We start from the raw sequence: 23,376 nt of genomic DNA on the forward strand, positions 1-23,376 counted from the left end.
ACCAAACATCCCAACAGCATGATGCTGCCACCACCATGCTTCACTGTGGGGATGGTGTTCTCGGGTGATGAGAGGTGTTGGGTTTGCGCCAGACATAGTGTTTTCCTTGATGGCCATAAAGCAAAATGTTTGTCTCATCTGACCAGAGTACCTTCTTCCATGTGTTTGGAGAGTCTCCCACATGCCTTTTGGCAAACACCAAACGTGTTTGCTTATTTTTTTCTTTAAGCAATGGCTTTTATCTGGCCACTCTTCTGTAAATTGCACACGGGTGGACTTTATTTAACTAATTATGTGACTTCTGAAGGTATTTGGTTGCACCAGATCTTATTCAGGGTCTTCATAGCAAAGGGTGTGAATACATATGCCCGCACCACTTTCCGTTTGACATTTTTTTAAGTATTTTTTTTTATGTCACGTCACCAATTTGGACTGTTTTGTGTATATCCATTACATTAAGTCCCCCCAAAAATCTATTTAAATTACAGGTTGTAATACAACAGAATAGAACTCCAAGGTCGATGAATACTTTTGCAAGGCAGGGAATAGGGTGCCATTTGGGACACAAACATTGAAAAATTATCATTCTGACAATGAAATGATGACTACAATATTAAAATTAATATGCATCTGATCTGTGAATAATGACATTGACAATTCCCCTCAGAGGTATGAATAATTGTATCTCTATCTCTGTTCCGTTAATATAGTCTCTCTCTCTCTCTCTGTCTCTGTCTCTGTCTGTCTCTTTCTGTCCCTCTCTCTCTTTCTCTCTCTGTGTCTCTTTCTGTCCCTCTCTCTCTTTTTCTGCCTCTCTCTTGCTGTCTTCCTCTCCCTGTCTCTGTCTGTCTCTATCTCTCTACCCCCCACACACACAAAAAAGACAAATAAAACGGAGAAAACATAATTTGGGAAAATATGAAATCACATATTTTAGAGCCTCCCCCCACCCTAGAGTTGTTTATTAACCAGTATTTGACCAGGTATATTGGCAGAAGACAGTGCACACATTTTTATTTTACGCTAAGTACCTGCAACCTTTTCTAGCATGAGAGCTAAAATTAAACATGTCTCGAGCTACTTATTTTTTCTAGCATTCAAATAGACACATTCTTGCAGGGGAGAAGAGAAGAATGTGCCTATTCGAAAGCTAGAAAAGCTAGAAAAAAAAAGATTAGCTCGAGACATGTTTAATTTGAGCACTTATGCTAGAAAAGCTTGCAGGTCCTTAGTGTAAAATAGAAATAGCTGTCATGCTAGAAAAGGTTGCAGACCGTTGCTCTAAGACATGGAGAACATAGTTCATTATATTGTTCATTACAGAAATACAGTGGAAGGGGCATGCTGCAAGGCATATGACATGTTGTGTTTATTCTGCCACCTTGCTCAGATCTCCAAAAGGTGTGATTTCTAAAGGATGTCGGGCTCATAGAAATAGAATTACTAGAACGGGAATCCCCATTCAAGTAAATGTTCTATTTATATGGGTGGGCTGCTCCTCCCAGGAGATATTTGCTCAACCAAATGAGTCTGTTGTTTTTGCTTTCTCAGAGGTTTCCCTGTGAAATATTATGAAAATGGGTGTTGTCCCTGAGGTGCATTGCAGCTCCATACGCAAACCATACTTATTAATGACTTTTACCATTAAAGCTCGTGTAGTTATTCTTTATCTTATTAAAACGTTGTAATAATTCAACCTCTAAACCATCCCCATACAAGAACCATACATTCACATACTTGGTCAGAGAAATATATAAATGCAACATTTAGAATATTTCAAAATAGTGACATGTAACAGTGACGTTGTAGTTACAATGTATGTCATTTAAACGGACATATTAGTTATATGTCATTTATGTTACTTATGTCACTATGGTGACTTAAAACCACCACCTTGCTTTGACGTTGAGACTTGTCTTTTCTCTCAGGACATTGCTACCATGCAGCTGTGTGCCAACAAGCTGGACAAGAAAGACTTCTTCGGCAAGTCAGACCCATTCCTGGTCTTCTACCGCAGTAATGAAGACGGAACGTGAGTGTGTGTGTGCGTGTGTCAAGATGAGTTCTCTTCCCACATTGTCTGATATGTAGATCCAAATATATGAATGAATCTGTCACAAGTATTTTGGAGAAAACAAAGACTTTCATTTATTTGGTATTTGTGGCTTATACTTCTAGGGCTATGCCTTTTCATTCCTGTACTTAGTGGTCCTTGTGTGTACTGTGTTGAAATGGGGACCATGTAAATACAATTATTACTAGATTACTAGAACAGGAGGAAAAGCACCTCAGACCACGGCCATTCGACTGCACCCTTATGGGTAATTCGATTTCCGTAGGTTCACCATCTTCTTTGGTATTTGTGGTTGATACTCCTAAGGCCTATGTTCCATCCCTGTACAGTATCTGTATTCAGAGCTCCTTGTGTGTGCTGTGTAACGTAGGTTCACCATCTGCCATAAGACGGAGGTGGTAAAGAATACTCTGAACCCTGTGTGGCAGCCCTTCACCATCCCTGTACGAGCCCTCTGTAATGGAGACTATGACAGGTGAGTGACGCAGACAGTCAAGAGATCAAAGGTCAAAGGTCACTTATTACCCAGGGTAAAGGCATGACCACATGAACTACACTGAACAAAAATATTAATGCAAAATTGTAACGGTCATCATTGCATGAAGAAGTGGACCAAAGCGCAGCGTGGTAAGTGTTCGTGATTTATTAATAGAACTGAACACTGAATAACAAAAACAACAAAGAGAATGAACAAAACCGAAACAGATCTGTCTGGTGCAGACACAAAAACAGAAAACAACTACCCACATAACACAGGTGGGAAAAGGCTACCTAAGTATGGTTCTCAATCAGAGACAACGATAGACAGCTGCCTCTGATTGAGAACCTCACCCGGCCAAACACACAGAAATAGAAGACAAAACATAGAATGCCCACCCCAACTCACACCCTGACCAAACCAAACTAGAGACATAAAAAGGATCTCTAAGGTCAGGGCTTGACAAACATGCAACAATTTCAAAGATTTTACTGAGTTACCGTTCATACAAGAAAATCAGTCAATTGAAATATATTCATTAGGCTTTCACATGACTGGGAATACAGATATGCATCTGTTAGTCACAGATACCTTAAAAAAGGTAGAGGCGTGGCTCAGAAAACAAGTTAGTATCTGGTGTGACCATTTGCCTCATGCAGCGCGACACATCTCCTTCACATTTGATTGTGGCCGTGGAATGTTGTCCCACTCCTCTTCAATGGCTGTTCAAAGTTGCTGGATATTGGATCTGGAACACCCTGTCGTACACCTGTCTATCCAGAGCATCCCAAACATCCTCAATGGGGTGACATGTCTGGTTGAGTAAGCAGGCCATAGAAGAACCGGGAAATTTCCAGCTTCCAGAAATTGTGTACAGATTCTCGTGACATGGGGCAGTGCATTATCATGCTGAAACATGCGGTGATCGCGGCGGCTGAATGGTACAACAATGGACCTCAGGATCTCTTCACGGTGTCTCTGTGCATTCAAATTGCCATTGATAAAATGCAATTGTGTTCGTTGTCCGTAGCTTAATGCCTGCCCATACTATGACCCTACCTCCACCACGGGGCACTTATTTCACAAAGTTGACATCAGCAAACCGCTCGCCCATACACGCTGTCTGCCATCTGCCCAGTACAGTTTAAACCAGGATTAATCCGTAAAGAGCACACTTATCCAGGCTGCCAGTGGCCATAGGAGGTGAGTATTTGCACACTGAAGTTGGTTATGACGCCAAACTGCAGTCTGTTCAAGACCCTGGTGAGGATGACGAGCATGCAGGCGAGCTTCCCTGAGACTGTTTCTAACAGTTTGTGCAGAAATTCTTACGTTGTGCAAACCCACAGTTTCATCAGATGTCCGTGTGGCTGGTCTTAGACCATCCCGCAGGAGAAAAAGCCGGATGTGGAGGTCCTGGTCTGGCGTGGTTACACATGGTCTGCGGTTATGAGGCCGGTTGGACGTACTGCCAAATTCTTTAAAACAACGTTGGAGGAGGCGACTTATGTTAGAGAAATTAACATTCAATTCTCTGGCAGCAGCTCTGGTGGACATTCCTGCAGTCAGCGTGCCAATTGCATGCTCCGTCAAAACTTGAGACATGTGGCATTGTGTTGTGTGACAAAACTGCACATTTTAGAGTGGCCTTTTATTGTCCCCAGCACAAGGTGCATCTGTGTAATGATCATGCTATTTAATCAGCTTTTTGATATGCCACACCTGTCAGGTGGATGGATTATCTTGGCAAAGGAGAAATGCTCACTGACCTGGATGTAAACAAATTTGTGCACAACTTTTGAGAGAAATAAGCTTTTTGTGCGAATGGAAAAGTTCTGGGATCTTTTATTTCAGCTCATGAAACATGGGACCAACACTTTACATGTTGTGTTTATATTTTTGTTCAGGATATTTGGAAGTTTCATGTGGTTTTCTGTAGATTTCCTGTACATTGTCCCTACTGTTACATTTGGTCATTTGAGCAGAAGCTTTTAGTCAAAGCAACTTTGGATACTATAGCAGGTACTCTATATTCAGTAAAACCAGGGATTTTTTTCCCTGATAGCTAAATGAGTTTGGTGTAACAACTGGGGGAGTTCCCATTATGCCTTCGGTACAACTGAGCCATTGGCAGGGCTGTGGGACTAAGTAGCCAATGATTTGTGGTTTTGTCACTGTCTGTGCTCAATACTAAGGACTATGGAATGTTGCTGTAGCATGATGTACTACAGTACCCATGATGCTCTGTGGTGGTCAGAATAATGCCAGCAGTCGGCCATATTGTCTCAAAGGCCAGCGCTGGTGTTATTGGGACCAACATGGAGGTTCCACAACGTTTTGTTTTATCTTTGGTTATTACACACACACACTCACACACACATGCACACAAACACACACACCCTCACACAATCACACAATATTACTGATTTATGCAAAGTGCAAATGTCAATTAATCGTATTTTATTGTTAACCTGTGAACGGGATCGTTGTCATCATCTGACACTAATTAGCATAATGCAACGGACATAAATCTTCCTAGAAAATATTCCTATTCATGAAAATCACAAGTGAAATACATTGGAACACAGCTTAGCCTTTTGTTAATCACCCTGTCATCTCAGATTTTCTAAATATGCTTTACAGCCAACGCTAGACAAGCATTTGTGTAAGTTTATCATAGCCTAGCATAGCATTATGCCTTGCTAGCAGCAGGCAACCTTGTCACGGAAATCAGAAAAGCAATCAAATTAAATTGTTTACCTTTGATGAACTTCTGATTTTTTTCACTCACGAGACTTCCAGGTAGACAGCCAAAGTTCATTTTTTCCCAAAAGATTATTTTTGTAGGCGAAATAGCTCCGTTTGTTCTTCACGTTTGGCTGAGAAATCGCCCGGAAATTGCGGTCACCACAACGCCGAAAAATTCAACAGAAATGCGTAAAACTACGTCACAATGCTGTAGACACCTTGGGGAATACGTAGAAAGCGTAAGCTCGTTGATGGTACATTCACAGCCACACAAAATATTGACACTTTGGGCCCAATTTGGACATTTTCACTTAGGGGCGTATTCAATTTTGTTGCTAGCGGTTTAGACATTAATGGCTGTGTGTTGAGTTATTTTGAGGGGACAGCAAATTTACACTGTTATACAAGCTGTACACTCACTACTTTACATTGTAGCAAAGTGTCATTTCTTCAGTGTTGTCACATGAAAAGATATACTCAAATATTTACAGAAATGTGAGGGGTGTATTCACTTTTGTGATATACTGTATATTGATCATCACCTCATATTTCTCAAGGGACATACTGTGTTTGCCTCCCTCTCTTCTTCTCTTTCCCAAACATGTAGTTACATATAAGTAATAATGCCCGAGAAGCCGGTGTTTGTTGGATATATTGGCACGGGCGTTGTTAGGCCCGAAATGATCATCAAATAATGATCGACACATTTTCCTTAACTTTATTTTGATAAATGTATTCATACTATTTCATCCTTCCACAAGATATAGTCCCGATGCAAATCTAGGGTTGCTGGAGATGTGACCCAGTCGTTTGTTCTTTTTGTTCTGTATCTATAGACGCAACCCAGTCGTTCGTTCTAAATGTTGTATTGCCAAACCGACTGGCAAAGTTATTTTCCTTTGCTTGCTAGCTAGCCATCTACGGCTAATTTACAGTCACGTCAAAAAGTGCAGACAGAATAACCGCAAAGTAGCTGTATTTGCATTTAAGCTGTTTTCTAGTGAAGATGTATTTCGATACATCCATAACAATGAGCTTATGATGCCTGACTTTGCCTGGCAGAAAAATAGTGCTCTCTTGTCAGGACATTGTTCAGACAAAAGAAAGACAATCCATGACATTCATTTGAGCTGATTTTAATCAATGAAACCATATATTCTCTTTGTTCTCCACCACAGCTGACTCATGTGATAATGCCGGTGTTTGTTGGATATATTGGCACGGGTGTCTCCCTTGGGTCCAGATAATTCTTTGTGGCCTCGTTATATGCGAGAGTGGCGTATCTGAAAGAGAGAATGCATTGTTATAATATTGATTTCCAGTAGCCTACTTATGAGTGCAACTTAGAAATAACACAAACAGGCTATGAACAACATACCTTAGGCCGTTCTTGTCTGTTTTTACTAGGAATGAGTTGGGCTTTAATTGTCTGGTGTATGTAACTGGAGGTCAAACCACACTTTCTGGACCAGACCCCTTGGTGTACTGAGATTCAGAGCCTGGGAGTTTTGGAGCTGGGGCATGTCCTTATCGGTAATGGGAGGGTGGCTGTATGTGATATTTTTTCCTTGCTTTCTTAACTGTTTGATGTTGCCCAGAAATACATTATTTGAGGTGGTAAATTCAGTGTCCTTCATAAGGCACCAGCTGCCACCAATGGAATGCTAGGTAGCTACTTATGCTGTACTGCTCCCCCTTCCCATTTCGAACATTTCCATAAAACTGTCGGAGAAGGATGTTAAACTCTTCCTTCGTGACAGTTTTGAAGTCAGCAACTTTTTTTCTATTTTTGCTAGCCAGCCCTCGAAGCAACGCATAGCCCAGTTTGTATTCTGAACTGTGTTTTTTTCGTTGTGGCTTTTCTCTAGGCCATTCAATGCAGTATCCTCAAAAAATATATATATATATTTTTCCCATTCATCCATAGTCATGCCGCAGAAAAGATCATAAGAAATGTTCCACTCATCCATTTTAGTTTTTGCTGGAATGCGGTTTTAACCAATCAGCATTCAGGATTAGACCCATCCGTTGTATAATACGATATGACATGTGTATTTCCAGTGTTATCACTGTTGTTCAAGCTTCTGTAGTGTATCATCTTTCATTTCTCTCTTTCTCACTGTATCTCTCTCTCTCTCTCTCACTCACTCACTCACTCACTCACTCACTCACTCACTCACTCACTCACTCACTCACTCACTCACTCACTCACTCACTCACTCACTCACTCACACACACACACACACACACACACACACACACACACACACACACACACCCGCAAACCCACACGCACACACACACACACCCGCAAACCCGCACGCACACACAAACCCGCACGCACACACACACACACACACACACACCCTCTCTTCGATTCTCATCGTTCTCTCGTATCTTCCCTTTCTCCAGGACAGTCAAGGTGGACGTGTATGATTGGGACAGAGATGGAAGGTAATTTTCTCTCTCTTCTCGCTTCCCTCCTCCCCCTTGTTTCTTCACTCATTAATTTCATTTACAATCTCCAGACAGCCTCAGACGCTCCAAGTCTCCCTCAAATGTCATCCCTCGTTCTTTCTCTGGAGGGGAATCTTCATCACCTTATTAGTCCAGTGACATTGGGATGGGGGGGGGATGAGGGGGGTGAGAGGGACTCTCCACCATAAGCACACACAACCATAATTCACTGACCGGAACTTTAAAAGGTTGGCGGTAATATCAAAAGGGAGAGGGTTTATGAATATGAGTGTTGACTGACTCCCTCCATCTCTCTGTCCTCTTTCCCTCTCTCCTTCTTCACTGATGGTGGCTACTAATGTGCCCACGGGGCTTCCTCTCTAAATATCACACGCAGATTGAAAGTGAGCAGGTCCTATTTGGCTTTAGGTGATGGTATTTAGATGTACAGAGAGGGGACGGGGTTGGTGTTTCCTTTAGTATAATACTCTTTCAGATGCTGCAGGTGTTACTCTCGCAACTATTCCCACAGTCATGACTTCATTGGCGAGTTCACCACCAGCTACAGAGAATTCTCCAGAGGCCAGAGCCAGTTCAACGTCTATGAGGTAAAAAAAAGTAAAAATAACAGTAACACTTAAATTATTGCAGTGGACTAAGTCAGGGGTCACACAGAGTGTTTCTTGGTGGTCTTAAATAAATCTACTTTGAAACTAAAATATACAGCTCACACACATGGTTCTGGGCTTTAAAAAAAAGAAGACACCTGTACCATGTCAGATATAGAGTTGAAATGTATTAAATGTTGAGTTTGCATCCCAAAATTATACTTCAAATACTGTACATCACAGAAGACTGAAATATAACAAAACTGTTTCACATAGAAACACAGGATTTTCAGGCAAACAACAAAACAAATGTGTATTAATTATGAAAAATATGAATAACATTCCACTAGGAAAGGGCTACAGCTTGCAGGTATAACCCAACGAGCACAAGACATAAAAAAAAGTTGAAAATACATATTTTTTGTTAAAAAGACATTGGGAAAACAAATTTTACGTCTTGTGCTCACTGGGAATTTCTGACTTTTTTAAAGCATGTTTGAGCCTTTATAATGCTTTATAATAAGGGTTGTATTATGTTGTCTCTCTATGTAGGACATTTTTTACTGACTAATATTGAAGTACACATGTACACAGCACACAGCTGTTACTCAAATAAGACATCAGAAAACATATTATATCTTTAATAATGAGATGAGCATTTTTGTGATTTACCCATTTGAAGCTTCACATTTTCCAATTCTTACGACTTCACTTAGATATCCCCGCTATGAAAAGAATGTTATTTTTCATCCGTCCTCTATCACTTAGAATATGACATGTTCCATACGGTCAGTTTCTTTCCATACCACACTTTCACACAGCAAACTATGTGGTGAAATCAAACTAGTCATCTTTTCAATGTACGCATCTTTCCTCTTTTTGTCCAGGTTCTAAACCATAAAAAGAAAGGCAAGAAGAAGAAATACATCAATTCAGGGACAGTAAGAACCTTTGAGCTTGAGCTTTCCATTGTCCATCTATCATATGTTTTATAGATAGGATTCATTGAAAATGTGATATGTCATATGCATTCAAGGTTTTGCTTTGGCCATCTCTTTCTCTTCCCTCTCTCTCTCTTTCACTTGCCCTCTTCCTGTTTCTGCTTATATCCCTTTCCTTATATCCCCCCCCCCCTCTTTATCTCTCTCTCACTGTTTCTCTCCCCTCTCTCCCTATTTCTCCCCCCTCTCCTTCTCCTCCTCTCTCCCTCCCCTGAAGGTCACACTGCTGTCCTTTAAAGTGGAGTCAGAATACACGTTTGTAGACTTCATCCGGGGAGGGTGAGCCAAATCTTTGTGACGTCCCATTAACATTAGAGGCTAATCTTAATAATGTTGATGAGCCATTGATGGCTCGCTCAGCCTGGCTTTCATGTCTGAAATGGTTTTGTATTGTTTAAACAGACAATGTCCTTTTTAGTCTTTATTATGTTTTTGTCTGGTAACGTTTGGGTTATTCAGTGTAATTCATCATTGTCTCCCCAGGACGCAACTCAACTTCACAGTGGCCATCGATTTCACAGCGTCTAATGGTAAGTGTGGCAGAATCACTTATACGAGTCGTAGGGCTCTACTAAAGGACTAGTTTCCCCAAACTTCTTTCAAAATAATCTTACTTTAACATTTGTCAAAGCAGGGCCAAATATTGCCAGCAATATTTTACTATCAAATGAACGTTAGATACTGCAATGCTGTAGCTTCTTGTCAGTGAATGCTGATGGAATTGAACCCACGGCCTTGTGGCTGTAGGTTAATAGGTCAATAGCATAGCACTTATCTATATCAATGTATTCAACGTGTATTCTAAGACAAGTAGTATGATAGTGTGAAACATTGACTGTTTGGCCTATGTCTTTTTTGTACTTGATGTGTGTTTTGTATTTTGTGTGATGTGTCGTAGAGCTCATTTGAAAATGAGACCTGGGTCTCAATATGACTTCCCTTTCTAAAGAAAGGTTTAAAAAATATGTAACGAAATAACCAATGCTCTGTTTCTGTGTTCCAGGTAACCCATCCCAGCCCACCTCTCTGCACTACATGAGTCCCTACCAGATGAATGCCTACGCAATGGCCCTGAAGGCTGTGGGGGAGATCATCCAGGATTACGACAGTGACAAGATGTTCCCTGCCTACGGCTTTGGAGCAAAGCTGCCCCCGGATGGCAAGATCTCCCATGTCTTCCCACTGGTGAGAGAGTGATGGAGGGAGGGAGCAGTTGTTGTTGATATGATGAAACATTTTTTTATTGTCTTTATGATGGACTTACTGTGGGTAATGAACAGGCACAGTTTTATTTCTTGCAATGAGGTGCTGGTACTTTATGCTACAGTATTTACTGATCCACAGAAGAGTCCTCAGTCCTTGGGAACTATATAAATACTATTTGATGACAACGTCCCTTCTGTAAGGTGTTTTTTTGCTTTCACGCTTTTACAGATGTGAAGTTGCCATCCACAATGCTTTCTTTATTCATACACTTCCCTTTGCTGATAAGAGTTCATGTCAAATGAGAGTTGGAAACTAAAATGGTGTATGTCCATCTGTCGGGCTCAGTTGAGAGACCTTGCTGTTTCTTGAAATAGAGTCCTGTTCTATTTTTGAGTAGTTCATGCTACTGAACACCACCCATATCAATTTGTATCCAAGGCTGACTGATGCTCCAAGAATAATACATGTTTCATTTGCTCTATTATATTGCTGGCAAAACGCGTTTCCCCCTATAACATTGTGTATTTATTTTTGTATTATTTCAATTTTTTTCTTTCTGCATTGTTGGGAAGGGTCCGTAAATAAGCATTTCACTGTCAGTCTACACCTGGTTACAAAGCATGTGTAGCGGGGTGCGTAAATTGGCGGCAGAGAAGTCAGGCGCAGGAGAGCAGAACTGGGTGATAACCGGAGATTTATTAGCCAAACCAACGGCAACCAGAACAACAAGATACATGGGCACAAAAATAACCCGTCGTGCGCTCACGGGGAACGTGCACAAGCACTACAATAAACAATCCCACACAAAGACATGGGGAAACAGAGAGTTAAGTACACCACAAGTAATTGAGGGGTTTGAAACCAGGTGTGAGGAAAAACAAGACAAAACACATGGAAAATGAAAAGTGGATCGATGATGGCTAGAAGACCTGCGATGCAGACCGCCGAGCGCAGCCTGAACAAGGAGAGGTCCCGACTTCAGCGGAAGTCGTGACAGCATGTGACAATAAATTGTATTTAACTTCCTAGGACTGTTAGTAATCAAAATATGGTCAACTGTGAAATACTTGATTTTGCTAACTTAAATTATCCCAATACATATCAGAGCTGTGTTATGCCTACTGACATGAGGCAAAAAAAACACTCACACTCGTATACTATATATATAACATCATTGCGTAATGAAAACACGCATCGTCAGAAGGTCTGTATTGGCATGATTCAGAACGGAGTATCCTTAGTTTCTTGTGATTTCCTGCGAAGTCTGACAATGACTACCCACCCTTACAGCCCACATAAATGACACCCTGAACACATTACATTAAAGGGTCAATCAGTAGTTGCTACATCCATTTTTGGACATATAAATTAATTATATGTACCCATTGATTCTTAAAGACTATAACTTATAAATGCCTCATGAGCTTAGTTCACCTGTCGTACTAATCATAACCCAAAATATAAACTTGTTTTACTACAATGTTTGTCAACAAAGTAAATGTAAACAAACACTATATAGCCTCAAAACATGGTTAAAACTATCATTTTGATATCATGTATGGTCAGTCCTTGCATCCATAGCTCTGTCTATGAGTTTGAGAGTGGTTCCATTTCTCCAGCCCCATCCCTTAGCTTTTTACCAAAACGGGTGGGGAGAACGCTTTGCTGTTGTTTCTACTGCTGGTTGATGCTTCAACATGGTGTGGTAAAGTCACGAAGAACACGAGAATCTCTAAATATGTCAACATAAAACACAAATTGCAGCACCATTGTGTAAGCCAATGAGCTAGTGTCAGCTTCAAGTAGTTATGTGAAGTGATTGAACAAGGGTAGAGTAAGGGTGGGGAAAAATGTAAAAACTCCATCTGTTTGATGTGGAAAAGTGCAAAACAAAAAGGGACAAGACAGACACCGTCCGAAAGACTTTAGAGGACGTAGCGCTTAGCTTATTTTCATGAGCCGATGAAGAAAGAATAACAAACACTAAACACGAAGAAGAAAAAAACGAGTTCTCCTCGGATTCTATCTCCCTGGACAGATACTTCAGAGGAGGAAGAAAAAGGGGCGGACTTCCTGAACAAATACGTGTAAAAAAAACAATAGGAGTCTTATTTTCAGCTAATTTTAGACTCAAAACTGGAGGAATTCGCCACACAGAAGTCTCCTTGATGTGAAGGAAATGACGCGAAGGTCAGGTCTGTAATGAGACTATGTTGTAAGGTCTCAATGCCATCCATAAGCCTTTACAAAATAATTTTCATAACAGTTCATGACAACGGCACCAGTAATGCTGTCCATATTTTTAACCGATGTATAGAAAGTTCAGGTCTAAACACCAGTGCTGGTCAATTTTGATAAACAAATTGATAAAGAGAAAGATATGGATGCCACACAGGTTATTTTCTCTTTATATCTTTTATTATTTTTAGTATCAGCTAATAGCCCCATGCCAAGACAGGGACACATCTGACTAAATCAATCACTGTCTGAATCATCTTCCTCTGTCTTATGATTCATAGATGTCTGACCTCAAAATTCACTCTCAAATTATATCAAATTGTAGCATTACATCAGATTTGTGAAAGACATGCTTCGCAGTATCCAAAAAGTGCTATTGTTCTTCCTCCCCAAAGTGTCTGAAACCAGTGAGTACGTTGTGACACAAAGTGACACCATTGCTGTCGAGATTCATCACTGCTTTTTAACTTGGCTCATTTCCGAATGGGCCACCGCTAAATCAGCTCTTCCAATTAGAGCTCACCTCGGCGTGACGAAGCCCAAGCAAGTCATGCAAAGAGATCTTTTAATTAGACCACATTGTCTGATCCTGCTGGAAGAGGAGGGCTGCCTCAACTCATAAGAAAATCCAATTATATTTATCACATGCTTCGTAAACAACAGGTGTAGACTAAAAGGCTCTGCATGGTAAATCTGACTTCTGCAGTTGCCGTACATATTACTGTGATACGGCCTCTACAGAAGTCGCCCTGACTTCTTGCGCTTCGTGGAGCAGAGCTGATGTCACGCAAATGAGTTTGTATTTATACTTGACCCCCCGCCACCACCTACCATCAAACGATCATGTCAATGTGGAGATGGACGAAGCCCTCCACATGGTTACAAAATTTGGGAGGCGCACACGTGATACGGAGCTCAATTTAACTTCTGCATGCCTCCGGAGGCACCACAATTGCGTCACTCCCTCCATACGGAGCCTCCTACCACATTTTTGGATCAAGCATAATTTGGCTTTAACAGTGAAATGCATACTTACGGGTCCTTTTCCAACAATGCAGAGTTAAAGATAAAGATATACACTACATGGCCAAAAGTATGTGGCCAAAAGTATGTGGCCACCTGCTCGTCGAACATCTCATTCCAAAATCCTGAGAATTTGGTCCCCCCTTTGCTGCTATAACAGCCTCCACTCTTCTGGGAAGGTTTTCCACTAGATGTTGGAACATTGCTGCGGGGACTTGCTTCCATTCAGCCACGAGCATTAGTGAGGTCGGGCACTGATATGTTTGGCGATTAGGCCTGGCTCGCAGTAGGCGTTACAATTCAACCCGAAAGTTGTTCAATGGAGTTACGGTCAGGGCTCTGTGCAGGCCAGTCAAGTTCCACACCAATCTCGCTAAACCTTTTCTGTATGGCCCTTGCTTTGTGCACGAGGGCATTGTGAGCTGAAACAGGAAAAGGCCTTCCCCAAACTGTTGCCACAAAGTTGGAAGCACAGAATCATCTAGATTGTTTATGTATTCTGAACCGTTATGATTTCCCGTCACTGACACTAAGGGGCCAAACCATTATTCCTCCTCCACCAAAATTTACAGCAGGCACTATGCATTGGGGCAGGTAGCGTTCTCCTGGCATCGGCCAAACCCAGATTCGTCCGTCAGACTGCCAGATAGTGACGCATGACTCATCACTCCAGAGAACGTGTTTCCACTGCTCCAGAGTCCAATGTCGGCGAGCTTTATACCACTCCAGTTGACGCTTGGCATTGTGCATAGTGATCTTAGGCTTATGTGTGGCTGCTCGGCCATGAAAACCCATGTCATGAAGCTCCGGATGAACAATTATTGTGCTGACGTTGCTTTCAGCGACAGTTTGGAACTCAGTAGTGACTGTTGAAACCGAGGACAGACGATTTTTATGCGCTACGCGCTTCAGTACTCACGGTGCCGTTCTGTGAGCCTGTGTTGGCTACCACTTCGCGGCTGAACCGTTGTTGCTCCTTGACGTTTCCACTTCACAATAACAGCACTTACAGTTGACAGGAGCTGCTCTAGCAGGGCATACATTTGCCAAACTGACTTGTTGGAAAGGTGGCATCATATGGCGATGCCTCGTTGAAAGTCACTGAGCTCTTCAGTACGGGCCATTCTACTGTCAATGTTTGTCTATGGAGATTGCATGGCTATCTGTATACAACTGTCAGTAACGGCTGTGGCTAAAATAGCCTAATCCACAAATTTGAAGGGGTATCCACATACTTTTGTGGTCTGTTTTATTTATATATATTGAGCATAGAGTCAGGGCAAGAGTTAATTAGGGGTAGCCCCCTTTAAAAAAATGTTTTTGCCTAAAATGACATACCCAAATCTAACTGCCTGTAGCTCAGCCCCTGAAGCAAGGATGTGCATATTCTTGGTACCATTTGAAAGGAAACACTGAAGTTTGTGGAAATGTGAAAGGAATGTAGGAGAAAATAACAATAGATCTTGTAGAAGAAAATACAAAGACAAAAAACAACCAGTTGTTTTCTACCACCATCTTTGAAATGCAACAGAAAGGTCCCTACATCTAGCCATCACTCTGGTTGTAATTGCGATGGTGTCCACAAGATGGCAGTGCATGTACAAAGTTTCAGACGGATAACTTGAAGTATGAGAAAACTACATAACATTGAGTGTAAAGTCACCCAGGTACATTTGGGCAAATTGTGAAGGAGACATTTACATTCACATTTCATTTTTCTGCAAGAATATCATCAAATCTGTATACTTGGACTTTGATTTAGCTTTTCCAGTATTAGTAGCCATATTATAAGTTCAACATTTGCAAAACACCCAGTTTTCATAACTCTCCATATTCTTAAAATGTTTGTCCAAAAGGAAAAGGCTTGACGTCGCACAAGGTTAGTAGCAACTTTTTGCGACAAATACTGGGTTTCCACATACTCCCGTAAAGCCCCGCTCCTTGGCTATTTAGCTGGCTTTGTTAGAACCCAATTGGTGATTATTTTACAAAGTTACAGTCAATCAAGTGAACGCCCGCACCATCGGTGTGCCATGAAGGCGTTGCTCTCTGACCAAATTTGGTGTCCTATAGGATATACTACACTCCTAATGATATAGTGAAGTCTGGTTACATTCTAGGATCTCTGAGGAATAAATACGAACGTGGTTTGACTGATTGAAACAACGTTTAGTGTTAGATTTTCACAGATTCCTTTCTTTGCAAATTGAACGAGTGGAAATACAAAATCGATCGTGCATGCCATATGGACCTTTTTAGGATATGAAAAAGGATGATCTCTAACTAAATTACACCATGTTATCTCTGGGACCCTTTGGATGATAAATCAGAGCAAGATTTCAGGATGTAAGTACACATTTCACCTTCAGACTTAAATTTATCAAACCTATTGTGGTGAAAAAGGTGTTTTGTTGTTAGGAGCGCTCCTCAAACAATGGCATGGCATTCTTTTTGCAGTAATAGCTACTGTAAATTGGACAGTGCATTTATATTAACAAGAATTAAAGCTTTCAGCCAATATAAGACACTTATATGTACCGACATTTGTTGTTTCTCTAAAAATCTGCGATCGTGACACACGGCGTTGCATGATTTACAACTGTCCCGGGTGAGTACTGGGCCGTACCCACCACCCTCTATATCGTCTTGCGGTTGGGTACCTTCCATTTGCCATATCAAGCGGTGATGCAGCCAGTCAAGATGTTCTCAATTGTGCAGCTGTAGCGCTTTTTGAGGATCTGAGAGCCCATGCCAAATATTTTCAGTCTCCTGAAACGGAAGAGGCGCTGTCATGTCCTCTTCACAACTGTGTCCATGTGTGTGGACCATGTTAATTCCTTAGCGATGTGGACACCATGGAACTTGAAGCTCTAGACCCGCACCACTACAGCCCTATTGATGTGGTTGGAGGCATGCTCTCCCCTCCATTTCCTGTAGTCCACCACTCCCTAGCATTCTTCTTGCCAATGTCCAGTCTCTTGACAACAAGGTTGATGAAATCCGAGCAAGGGTAGCATTCCAGAGGGACATCAGAGACTGTAACGTCCTTTGCTTCACTGAAACATGGCTCACTGGAGAGACTCTATCCGAAGCGGTGCAGCCAACGGGTTTCTCCACACATCGCGCTGACAGAAACAAACATCTTTCTGGTAAGAAGAGGGGCGGGGGCGTATGCCTCATGGCCAACGTGACATGGTGTGATGAAAGAAACATACAGGAACTCAAATCCTTCTTTTCACCTGATTTAGAATTCCTCACAATCAAATGTAGACCGCATTATCTACCAAGAGAATTCTCTTCGATTATAATCACAGCCGTATATATCCCCCCCCCCAAGCAGACACATCGATGGCTCTGAACAAACTTTATTTAACTCTCTGCAAACTGGAAACAATTTATCCGGAGGCTGCATTCATTGTAGCTGGGGATTTTAACAAGGCTAATCTGAAAACAAGACTCCCCAAATTTTATCAGCATATCGATTGCGCAACCAGGGGAGGAAAGACCTTGGATCATTGTTACTCTAACTTCTGCGACGCATATAAGGCCCTGCCCCGCCCCCCTTTCGGAAAAGCTGACCACGACTCCATTTTGTTGATCCCTGCCTACAGACAGAAACTAAAACAAGAGGCTCCCACGCTGAGGTCTGTCCAACGCTGGTCCGACCAAGCTGACTCCACACTCCAAGACTGCTTCCATCACGTGGACTGGGAGATGTTTCGTATTGCGTCAGATAACAACATTGACGAATACGCTGATTCGGTGTGCGAGTTCATTAGAACGTGTGTTGAAGATGTCGTTCCCATAGCAACGATTAAAACATTCCCTAACCAGAAACCATGGATTGATGGCAGCATTCGTGTGAAACTGAAAGCGCGAACCACTGCTTTTAATCAGGGCAAGGTGTCTGGTAACATGACTGAATACAAACAGTGCAGCTATTCCCTCCGCAAGGCTATCAAACAAGCTAAGCGCCAGTACAGAGACAAAGTAGAATCTCAATTCAACGGCTCAGACACAAGAGGCATGTGGCAGGGTCTACAGTCAATCACGGACTACAAGAAGAAATCCAGCCCAGTCACGGACCAGGATGTCCTGCTCTCAGGCAGACTAAATAACTTTTTTGCCCGCTTTGAGGACAATACAGTGCCACTGACACGGCCTGCAACGAAAACATGCAGACTCTCCTTCACTGCAGCCGAGGTGAGTAAGACATTTAAACGTGTTAACCCTCGCAAGGCTGCAGGCCCAGACGGCATCCCCAGCCGCGCCCTCAGAGCATGCGCAGACCAGCTGGCCGGTGTGTTTACGGACATATTCAATCAATCCCTATACCAGTCTGCTGTTCCCACATGCTTCAAGAGGGCCACCATTGTTCCTGTTCCCAAGAAAGCTAAGGTAACTGAGCTAAACGACTACCGCCCCGTAGCACTCACATCCGTCATCATGAAGTGCTTTGAGAGACTAGTCAAGGACCATATCACCTCCACCCTACCTGACACCCTAGACCCACTCCAATTTGCTTACCGCCCAAATAGGTCCACAGACGATGCAATCTCAACCACACTGCACACTGCCCTAACCCATCTGGACAAGAGGAATACCTATGTGAGAATGCTGTTCATCGACTACAGCTCGGCATTCAACACCATAGTACCCTCCAAGCTCGTCATCAAGCTCGAGACCCTGGGTCTCGACCCCGCCCTGTGCAACTGGGTACTGGACTTCCTGACCGGCCGCCCCCAGGTGGTGAGGGTAGGCAACAACATCTCCTCCCCGCTGATCCTCAACACTGTGGCCCCACAAGGGTGCGTTCTGAGCCCTCTCCTGTACTCCCTGTTCACCCACGACTGCGTGGCCACGCACGCCTCCAACTCAATCATCAAGTTTGCGGACGACACAACAGTGGTAGGCTTGATTACCAACAACGACGAGACGGCCTACAGGGAGGAGGTGAGGGCCCTCGGAGTGTGGTGTCAGGAAAATAACCTCACACTCAACGTCAACAAAACTAAGGAGATGATTGTGGACTTCAGGAAACAGCAGAGGGAACACCCCCCTATCCACATCGATGGAACAGTAGTGGAGAGGGTAGCAAGTTTTAAGTTCCTCGGCATACACATCACAGACAAACTGAATTGGTCCACTCACACAGACAGCATCGTGAAGAAGGCGCAGCAGCGCCTCTTCAACCTCAGGAGGCTGAAGAAATTTGGCTTGTCACCAAAAGCACTCACAAACTTCTACAGATGCACAATCGAGAGCATCCTGGCGGGCTGTATCACCGCATGGTATGGCAACTGCACCGCCCTCAACCGTAAGGCTCTCCAGAGGGTAGTGAGGTCTGCACAACGCATCACCGGGGGCAAACTACCTGCCCTCCAGGACACCTACACCACCCGATGTCACAGGAAGGCCATAAAGATCATCAAGGACATCAACCACCCGAGCCACTGCCTGTTCACCCCGCTATCATCCAGAAGGCGAGGTCAGTACAGGTGCATCAAAGCTGGGACCGAGAGACTGAAAAACAGCTTCTATCTCAAGGCCATCAGACTGTTAAACAGCCACCACTAACACTGAGTGGCTGCTGCCAACACACTGACACTGACTCAACTCCAGCCACTTTAATAATGGGAATTGATGGGAAATGATGTAAATATATCACTAGCCACTTTAAGCAATGCTACCTTATATAAATGTTACTTACCCTACATTATTCATCTCATATGCATACGTAAATACTGTACTCTATATCATCGACGGTATCCTTATGTAATACATGTATCACTAGCCACTTTATACTATACTATGCCACTTTGTTTACATACTCATCTCATTTGTACATACTGTACTCGATACCATCTACTGTATCTTGCCTATGCTGCTCTGTACCATCACTCATTCATATATCCTTATGTACATATTCTTTATCCCCTTACACTGTGTACAAGACAGTAGTTTTGGAATTGTTAGTTAGATTACTTGTTATTACTGCATTGTCGGAACTAGAAGCACAAGCATTTCGCTACACTCCCATTAACATCTGCTAACCATGTGTATGTGACAAATAAAATTTGATTTGATAGTCCACAATCATCTCCTTTGCCTTGCTGATGTTGAAGGAGAGGTTGTTGTCCTGGCACCACACTGACAGGTCTCTGACTTCCTCCCTATAGGTTGCCTCATCATCGTCGGTGATCAGTCCTACCACCGTCGTGTCATCAGCAAACTTGACAATGGTGTTGGAGTCGTGCGCACCTGTGCTACCACGCAGTAGTGGGATAACATGGAGTACAGGAGGGGACTAAGCACTCACCTCTGCGGGGCCCCCGTGTTGATGGTCAGCATGGAGGATGTGTTATTGCCTACCATCACCACCTGGGAGTGGCCTGTCAGGAAGTCCAGGATCCAGTTGCAGAGGGAGGTGTTCAGTCCCAGGGTCCTGAGCTTGGTGATTAGCTTGGAGGGGACTATGGTGTTGAATGCTGAGCTGCAGTCAATGAACAGCATTCCTATATAGGTATTCATTTGATCCAGGTGGGTGAGGGCAGTGTGGATTGCATTGGAGATTGCATCATCTGTGGATCTGTTGGGGTAGTATGCGAATTGGAGTGGGTCCAGGGTGTCTGGGATGATGGTGCTGATGTGAGCCATGACCAGCTTTTCAAAGCATTTCATGGCTATAGATGTGAGTGCTACGGGGCAATAGTTATTTAGGCAGGTTACCTTGGCATTCTTGGGCACGGGGAGTATGGTCGTCTCCTTGAAACAAGTTGGTATTACAGACCGGGTCAGGGATAGGTTGAAAATGTCAGTGAAGATCCTTGCCAGCTAGTCAGCACATGCTCTGAGTATGCGTCTTGGTATTCCGTATGGTCCCTTTGTAATCTGTGATAGTTTGCCAGCCCTACCACATCCAATGGTTGTCAGAGCTGGATTTCATCTTAGTCCTGTATTTTTTGATCCTAGTTCCACATAATTTTCCTTCCTCATGATGCCATATATTTTGTGAAGTGCACCAGTCCCTCCTGCAGCAAAGCACCCCACAACATGATGCTGCCATTGGGATGGTCTTCTTTGGTTTGCAAGCATCCCCATTATTCCTCCAAACATAACTATGGTCATTATGGCCAAACTGTTCTGTTTTTGTTTCATTCAGACCAGAGGACATTTCTCCAAAAAGTACGATCTTTGTCCCCATGTGCAGTTGCAAACCTTAGCCTGGCTTTTTTATGGCGGATTTGGAGCAGTGGCATTTTTCTTCTTTTTTTAACCTTTATTTAACCAGGTAGGCAAGTTCTCAGAACAAGTTCTTATTTGCAACTGCGACCTGGCCAAGATAAAGCATAGCTATTTGACACATACAACACAGTTACACATGAAATAAACTAAACATATTCAATAATAAAGTAGAAAAAAGAAAAAAAAGTATATATACAGTGAGTGCAAATGAGGTAAGACAAGGGAGTTAAGGCAATAAATAGGCCATGGTGGCGAAGTAATTAGAATATAGCAATTTAACACTGGAATGGTAGATGTGCAGAAGATGAATGTGCAAGTTGAGATACTGGGGTGCAAAGGAGCAAGATAAATAAATAAATACAGTATGGGGATGAGGAAGGTAGATAGATGGGCTGTTTACAGATGGGCTATGTACAGGTGCAGTGATCTGTGAGCTGTTCTGACAGTTGGCGCTTAAAGCTAGTGAGGGAGATATGAGTCTCCAGCTTCAGAGATTTAAAAATGTTGTTCCAGTCATTGGAAGCAGAGAACTGGAAGGAAAGACGACCAAAGGAGGAATTGGCTTTGGGGGTGACCAGTGATATATACCTGCTGGAGCGCGTGCAACGAGTAGGTGCTGCTATGGTGACCAGTGAGATGAGATAAGGCGGGGCTTTACCTAGCAGAGACTTGTAGATAACCTGTAGCCAGTGGATTTGGCGACGAGTATGAAGCGAGGGCCAACCAACAAGAGCATACAGGTCGCAATGGTGGGTAGTGTATGGGGCTTTGGTGACAAAGCCCATATGGATGGCACCGTGATAGACTGCATCCAGTTTGTTGAGTAGAGTGTTGGAGACTAATTTATAGATGACATCACCGAAGTCAAGGATCGGTAGGATGGTCAGTTTTACGAGGGTATGTTTGGCAGCATGAGTGAAGGATGCTTTGTTGCGATACAGAAAGCCGATTCTAGATTTAATTTTGGATTGGAGATGCTTAATGTGAGTCTGGAAGGAGAGTTTACAGTCTAACCAGACACCTAGGTATTTGTAGTTGTCCACGTATTCTAAGTCAGAGCCGTCCAGAGTAGTGATGCTGGACGGGCGAGCAGGTACGGGCAGTGATCGGTTGAATAGCATGCATTTAGTTTTACTTTCATTTAAGAGCAGTTGGAGGCCACAGAAGGAGAGTTGTATGGCATTGAAGCTCGTCTGGAGGTTAGTTAACACAGACTCCAAAGCGGGGCCAGAAGTATACCGAATGGTCTACAGAGAATCACCAGCAGCAAGAGCAACATCATTGATGTATACAGAGAAGAGAGTCGGCCCAAGGATTGAACCCTGTGGCACCCCCATAGAGACTACCTGAGGTCTGGACAACAGGCCCTCCGATTTGACACACTGAACTCTGTCTGAGAAGTAGTTGGTAAACCAGACGAGGCAATCATTTGAGAAACCAAGGCTGTCGAGTCTGCCAATAAGAATGTGGTGATTGACAGAGTCGAAAACCTTGTCCAGGTCGCTGAATATGGCTGCACAGTAATGTCTCTTATCGATTGCGGTTATGATGTCATTTAGAACCTTGAGCGTGGCAGAGGTACACCCATGACCAGCTCTGAAACCAGATTGCATAGTGGAGAAGGTACGGTGGGATTCGAAATGGTCGGTGATCTGTTTGTTAACTTGGCTTTCGAAGACCTTAGAAAGACAGGGTAGGATAGAGATAGGTCTGTAGCAGTTTGAGTCTAGAGTGTCACCCCCTTTGAAGAGGGGGATGACCGCGGTAGCTTTCCAATCTTTGGGAATGTCAGACGATACGAAAGATAGTTTGAACCGGCTGGTAATAGGGGTTGCAACAATTTCAGCAGATCATTTTAAAAAGAGAGGTTCCAGATTGTCTCACCCAGCTGATTTGTAGGGGTCCAGATTTTGCAGCTCTTTCAGAACATCAGCTATCTGGATTTGGGTGGAGAAGAAATGGTGGGGGCTTTGGCGGATTAGACAAATGCTTATTGAAATTCTCAATTATAGTGGATTTATCGGTGGTGGCAGTGTTTCCTAGCCGCAGAGCAGTGGGCAGCTGGGAGGAGGTGCTCTTATTCTCCAAGGACTTTACAGTGTCCCAGAATGTTTTTGAGTTAGTACTACAGGATGCAAATTTCTGTTTGAAAAAGCCAGCTTTTCTAACTGCCTGTGTATATTTCTTCCTAACTTCCCTGAAAAGTTGCATATCACGGGGGCTATTAGATGCTAATGCAGAACGCTACAGGATGATTTTGTGCTGGTCAAGGGCAGACAGGTCGGGAGTGAACCAAGG

General features: G+C 43.0%; 1 protein-coding gene across 1 annotated transcript in view; it reads left to right on the plus strand.

Annotated features, from left to right (window-relative positions):
• Window positions 1-23,376, plus strand: part of LOC110493933 (copine-9) — a 221,120-nt gene that overhangs the window by 150,650 nt on the left and 47,094 nt on the right. The window contains exons 9-16 of the mRNA XM_021568546.2: window positions 1,929-2,032; window positions 2,445-2,549; window positions 7,713-7,754; window positions 8,290-8,365; window positions 9,253-9,306; window positions 9,584-9,645; window positions 9,850-9,896; window positions 10,370-10,551. Coding sequence (XP_021424221.1) covers window positions 1,929-2,032; window positions 2,445-2,549; window positions 7,713-7,754; window positions 8,290-8,365; window positions 9,253-9,306; window positions 9,584-9,645; window positions 9,850-9,896; window positions 10,370-10,551 — 672 coding nt within the window. The remainder of the gene's footprint in view (window positions 1-1,928; window positions 2,033-2,444; window positions 2,550-7,712; window positions 7,755-8,289; window positions 8,366-9,252; window positions 9,307-9,583; window positions 9,646-9,849; window positions 9,897-10,369; window positions 10,552-23,376) is intronic.

This window comes from Oncorhynchus mykiss, chromosome 17, assembly GCF_013265735.2.
Source record: "Oncorhynchus mykiss isolate Arlee chromosome 17, USDA_OmykA_1.1, whole genome shotgun sequence".
Taxonomy (NCBI): Eukaryota; Metazoa; Chordata; class Actinopteri; order Salmoniformes; family Salmonidae; genus Oncorhynchus; species Oncorhynchus mykiss.